The sequence below is a fragment of the Borostomias antarcticus genome (assembly GCF_949987555.1).
Source record: "Borostomias antarcticus genome assembly, chromosome: 24".
Taxonomy (NCBI): domain Eukaryota; kingdom Metazoa; phylum Chordata; class Actinopteri; order Stomiiformes; family Stomiidae; genus Borostomias; species Borostomias antarcticus.
The window spans coordinates 8,667,177-8,673,094 of NC_140257.1; the positions used below are offsets into that span (position 1 = coordinate 8,667,177).

Sequence of the window (5,918 nt, forward strand, 5' to 3'; positions counted from 1 at the left end):
ATTCAGATATTTTAGGCCAACTCTGCAGCGGAGTGGTCCTGTGTAATGTTATATGGAAGTCTCTACGTTTCCCTTTCAGAGGTTTTGATAAACCCTGCTTACAACACTTTTTTTCCACAGCAGTGGTGCTTAATATGCTACTTGAAATTATGTTATATGTCTCATATTCTGCTCATACTTATGTTGAATAAACATTTTTGCGTGAAATTATTTTGTGACATGCTGTACATTGAAAATGATACCTGTAGGTTCAAACTCTTATTTTGAAAGTAAAACTTTTGACCAGGAAAGAGTTTTGTATTGGTAACTGTTGCCCTTAAGGGTGGCCAGGTTGGTAGTAAACCCTTATTTAAGTTTGCGTCGACAGAGACAAGTGGTTAATGGTGGAAATTGTACAGTGAAGACATCTACTTTGTTTTTTGTTTTTTTACATTTACATAATCTCAAATTCATGCGCATTTCATATCCACCGTTCACAACCTAGTTTGTTACACACTGGAACCTGGCAACCCTAGCAAATTCTCTAGAAAGGAAGTTGGCGGCTTAAGTTCCATGAACAGGCTAGCAGTGTCACTGAAGTTTTTTCGATTAATATTAGGTACTAATTTTGCATGTCCTCTCAGCCGGTCCCGTTATTAGAAAATTGTCAAAGTGGCGACATGGGTATGTATTTCCTTATATTTCAATATAATGTGCTTAACTATGACTAGCTAACCGAAGCGTCTCGGGCTCGGGCTAATCCTTGGAACGGAAAATGTGACGTCTCGTTCCATGTTCGAGGTAATATTGGAGAACTAACGTTAGCGTTACAAAACGCCATGGCAGAACATTACCTTACTGCTACTTACCCTGAATATTTGCTTTTAAATTCATTAATTGAAAAAAACGACTTAATGTTTGAATTAAATACATGCTAATTGCTCCGTACTTGCAGGCTAGCTTGTGTAGCCAATGGTCTTGGCCTGGTAATAGGCCGGACCCTATGTTCAGTATTGGGCTACTTCGCTAGCCAGCTAGCTAACTTTACTACAAGCAAACGTTACTCAACTTCGTCCAGGTCCATTTATTGCACCGTTGTGTTCTGTTGATGGTGACGCATCATAGCTATTATTATAACTGTTTTTTGTTTTTTGTTCAAATTACTATGGTTTATATTTTGTCGGCGAGGTAAAAGAATGAATAGGGCCACATGAAGACGATTGCAACTAGACTTGGTTAATACAACTATTTAACGTGTTTGTTTAACTGGGTTACGTGGGTCGAACAAGTTAAATGTGTGTACTGCTCTCATCGTACTGCTGCTTGCAGACACCTCGTGTCTACCCTCAGGTCTGTCATTTTTTTAAGTCATTAGGTAAATGGAGTGTTTTAAAAGCAAATTACAGGTCATGTGGCTAGTTAGACAAAGGCATTTAACCATCTTCTTGGCTCTGTCCCTCTCTCCTCACAGAATCGCCCGTTCCACTGTCATCGCTGGGTCTTCTGGTTCCTCCGCTCAGGCTGATGTCAGCCGTCATGTGGGAGGTGGTTCGCCAGAGGAACATCAAGCACTATGGGAAACTGGAAGAGTTTGTCTCTATAGTAACAGAGGCAGTTCCAGAACTCCTGAGCAAAAGGGAGGGGAGACTGCTAGCGCTTGGCCTGAGAGCAAGGGTAATTGCTTAAGAGACATTTTTGTTCCAATTCAGAGAGGAAATATGTGACCTCTTAATCAGGCCGGGTGGGAGGCGATTGCGATTTGCGGACAATTCTGAGTGTTTGGTTTGTCCGCGGGCCCCTTGTGCCTCGCCGCCCTAGGCAATTGCCTTGTATGCCAAGTGCATGCGCCGCCCCTGCTGTTAATGATGGCTAAAGAACTGTTCTGCATTGCAGACCACCCTGGAGCTGTTGCGGTCTGAACACCCAGAGGATCTCAAGGCTGTTGAAGCCCACCTTGAAAGAATCAGATCATCCTGCATAGAGGAAGTGAGTGATTCCATGATAACAAGTATAGTAGGGCTGCACAATATATCGTTTATGCATCGCCATCGCAATGTGCACATGCACAATTGTCACATTGCAAGGGCCTGCAATGTTCTTCTCTTTTTTCCCCTGCTATGGTAACTCAAAACATGTCATGCTACAAACTTTTTCTCAACTTTTTAATTTTGATGACTGTCAAAAACGAAAAGACACATTATTAGTAGGTGTTTTGGAACACAGTCAACACACTTGGCTACCGGTGTAAACAGATGCGAGGATCACTGTTTATTTCTAACCCCATATAGAACATAGGCCTGTATGTTTACAAGTTTGCTTATTTCTGTTTTAAACAAACAAAATATATTGCAATATATATCGCAAAACACTGCAGCAATTTATGTTTTTGTCAATATCGCCCAGCCCTAAAGTAGAGCTTGCATGCTCACACATCGTCAACAATGTGTTTCAACTCTGTGTGTAAGTTGTCCAACGTGTAATTAAGATGTGTGTATCTCATGAAGCAAACAGACGAGGCTGTGATTGAAGCACCGGAGGCTAACTTCATGAGGCTGGTGCAGAGCCTTATCGAGGACTCGGATGGAAGAGAGCATTTCCTCAAAGTGAGAAACCACTCAGGTTAATCCTGATATTCTTGCTCCTCGTGAATTAGTGGACTACTGTGGCCCAAATCTCTCCTTCCTTTCTTCCTCCCTAAACTCTTTTTTTCTTTGTCTGACTGATAGAATGTGTTCCCAGTGGAGTACGGCCCCGACTTTGACACAGCGCTTCAGACTCTGGTCCACGAGTTCTTCTCCAGACTGGAGGAGCTGCTACCAGTGCCAGACTTTAAGCAGGTACGTCATACTGTGAGAGATGAGCTACTGCCTGTTGAATGTCCTGGGTGCTTCACTCAGCATTAGAACGCTGTACTTTGCTAGTGGGGTGATGGAGCAATGTTCTACAGAGTATTTTTGCAAGTTTTTGGTAAATTAGTACTCTTTCTGGGTTCTTTAGACTGCATCCTGGATCAGCGCTGCCCCCTCTGTCCTGGAAGAGTACATGCAGTGTGTCTCTAATGGAGATGACCTGAAATTTCTGCTGCAGAACAAGCAATGCCATGGGAAATTGGCCAAGAGTGGTACAGGTAAGCAGAGATGATAGTTATTGATAATAAAAGTGAAACATATTCTCAGGGAAAGCTGATGGATTGACGATTACTCCTATGTATCCTTTCCTATCAGCTCCTTTCCATACGGATGATCAGGTCGTCACTTCCTTATCCCTCCCTGCCTCAATGGAAGTGATCAACTCGTCCCACCAGGAAAGCACCTGCGAGGACGACAACGACGGCGTTCCTCAGTCCGTGATGCTCGACGACGAACTGTCAATCAGCTCCCAAGTTCCCTCCACCTCGACTGAAAGTGCCACGCCCTCCAAACCCCCCCGGGTCCGACAGCAGGTCATCTACAAGTGCCTCCAGTGCGGCAGGACGTTTAAGTATCAGTACGAACTCCTCGAACACCAGAGGTCCCACACGGGGGTGAAGCCTTATAAGTGCTCTGAGTGCGGAAGGGCCTTCACCACCGCAACTGCCCTGGCCGGCCACAGGCTGCGGAAATGCAAGAACGCCGCCTATCTCTGTATCAAATGCGGGAGCAGTTTTAGATCTTCTGTTGAGAAGTTTGGACACCAGTGCCCGCAACGAGTACGGGGCAAAAAGCTCGACTGTCCACATTGTGGGAAGAGCTTCAAAAGGACGAGCAATCTGAGGGACCACCTATTAACTCACGCCCAGAACCGTCTCTTCAAGTGCAGTCATTGTGGGCAGGGTTTCCCCGGAATTGGTGAGCTCAAGTACCATCAGCGGATTGATCATGACAAACCCTATCAGTGCACCCAATGTGGGAGGAGTTTCATTTCCACCAAATGTTTGGCGAAGCACGAACGCCGTCACGAGCTGGCCTCACCTCAGTCCCAAGCTGCGGGCCATCGGGTCGCCAAGGCAATGATGGAACCCAAACACAAGAGAAGCCCTCAGATTCCCCAGACTTCGCCCTCCTCAACCAAGTTCTCCGCTCCCTCTGTGAAGATCACGGTGAAGACCGTCTATCCACGCCAGAGGTTCGCCCACAACTGCCCGCAGTGTGGGAGGTGTTTCAGGTATCGCTTTGAGTTTCTGGATCACCAGAGATTCCACACGGGGGTGAAGCCTTACAAATGCTCCCAGTGTGGAAAGGCTTTCAGAACCGATGCCCATCTGGCCGGTCACAGGAAGAGGAAGTGCAAGAGCGCCGCCTACATCTGCACCAAGTGCGGGATCAACTTCCGAACCCTACACGACCGGGTCAGACACCAGTGTACCCAGCAGGCCCAGCGCTACGACTGCTCGCACTGTGGAAAGACCTTCCAGATGTCCCACCTTCTGAGGAACCACCAGCTTATCGAACACCAGCTACCTTACAGCCAGGACCACCGGTTCAAGTGCAGGTACTGCGAGGGCACCTTCCCGGGCATCAGCGAATTGAAACTGCATCAGCGATACGAACACGACAAGCCGTACCAGTGCAGCCAGTGCGGCAAGAGCTTCATTTCGGAGAAATGCCTGACCAATCACCAGCTGCGGCACAGCGAGGAGAAGCCGGAGGTCTGTCCCCACTGCGGCCGGGGCTTCAGGAACCGCTACGACCTGAAGCAGCACATCCGCACGCACACGGGCGAGCGGCCCTATCAGTGCGCAGAGTGCTCACAGTGTTTCTCCACCGCCGGCGGCCTGAGGAGCCACACCAGGGTCCACACGGGGGAGAAGCCCCACGTCTGCCCCGACTGCGGCAAGGCCTTCTCCCAGATGGGGGCGATGCGGACCCACAGGCTCATCCACACCGGCGAGCGGCCGTTCGTCTGCACCGTCTGCGGCAAAGGGTTCACCATGGCCAGTAAAGTGACGCAGCACATGCGAGTCCACACCGGGGAGCGGCCCTATGTTTGCCCCGAGTGTGGCAGAGGATTCACAGAAGCAAACGTGTTGAAACAGCACATGCTTAACCACTCAGGGGTGCGGCCATACCACTGTCAGATCTGCACAAAGACCTACACTTGCCTCAATCACCTGAGGAGGCATTTGAAGACTCACTCTCAATAACTTATTCCAAGTAAACAATTCGAAAAGCTATGAATGTCTTTGATTGGCTAACAATTCAGTTATGTTCTTCTGAACTACTGCAGCAGAGAAAAAAACGCATTACCAAATTCTTGTGTTTTCACTGTACTGTAGGAAATGGAAAGAATGATTGGAAATGTCACAGCTTCTGCTTACTATCTGGTAAAACACAAGTTAGTGGTTCAATATTGTTCTTTTTGTACGTATTACTGAAATGTATAAATATTTTGCTTTCAAAGCCGTAATATTGTTTGATATGTACATATTCAGAACACACAAGTCAGCCTGAAAATTCATTTTGAATTGCTGAACATGCCGGTGAATGTCATTCTCAGAATAAATTTGTTTGGGAGCATGTCATTTTAATTTTTTTTAGATTTCCTTTTTGCCGCTTCGATTAGATTTCTATGGCTTTAAAAAATTAGCCTTTAAATACCTTTCAGAATTAAAAGGACTGCCCCTGTCAATTTTGTTTGTCATTTATCCGCTGGGTGATGAAAGGCCTGTTCCAGTCTAGGGTTACTTGAGGAGAGGACTTCACTATGGTGGAGAAGGCTATTATGGATATTTTCCACTAGTGGGTGGTAGTTGACTGCGATCACCTCAGTTCCAAATCCAGGGACATGGAGTGGTCACGGGGCAGTGGGTGAGGGTTCTCTGATGACTGGACATGGGTGCGACCACAGGGCTTTGTTTCCTGTCATTAACTTTGTTTGGACGTGCATGTTTGGAACCTTGATTAGAGCTGCAGCTACTTCCTGTTCCATCAACGATCCAATAACAAGAAAGCTATACTTCA

The 5,918-nt window shown here is 46.7% G+C and overlaps 1 protein-coding gene across 1 annotated transcript; it reads left to right on the forward strand.

The window, feature by feature from the left end:
* The first annotated feature begins 551 nt into the window (after nucleotides 1–551).
* Nucleotides 552–5,397, forward strand: LOC311325722 (uncharacterized protein). The gene is made up of 7 exons (XM_084458465.1): nucleotides 552–663; nucleotides 1,451–1,653; nucleotides 1,873–1,965; nucleotides 2,484–2,582; nucleotides 2,706–2,816; nucleotides 2,977–3,106; nucleotides 3,204–5,397. Exons 1-7 carry the CDS (start codon nucleotides 612–614, stop codon nucleotides 5,099–5,101), a joined length of 2,586 nt encoding a protein of 861 aa, XP_084314591.1. The 5' UTR covers nucleotides 552–611; the 3' UTR covers nucleotides 5,102–5,397.
* The last annotated feature ends 521 nt before the right edge of the window (nucleotides 5,398–5,918 follow it).

Coding starts and splice junctions, on each gene's coding strand:
- LOC311325722 (XM_084458465.1), top strand. CDS start 612: ATGTCCTCTCAGCCGGTCCCGTTATTAGAAAATTGTCAAAGTGGCGAC. Junction 664..1,450: donor TTGTCAAAGTGGCGACATGG/GTATGTATTTCC, acceptor CTCTCCTCACAG/AATCGCCCGTTCCACTGTCA. Junction 2,583..2,705: donor GAAGAGAGCATTTCCTCAAA/GTGAGAAACCAC, acceptor TCTGACTGATAG/AATGTGTTCCCAGTGGAGTA.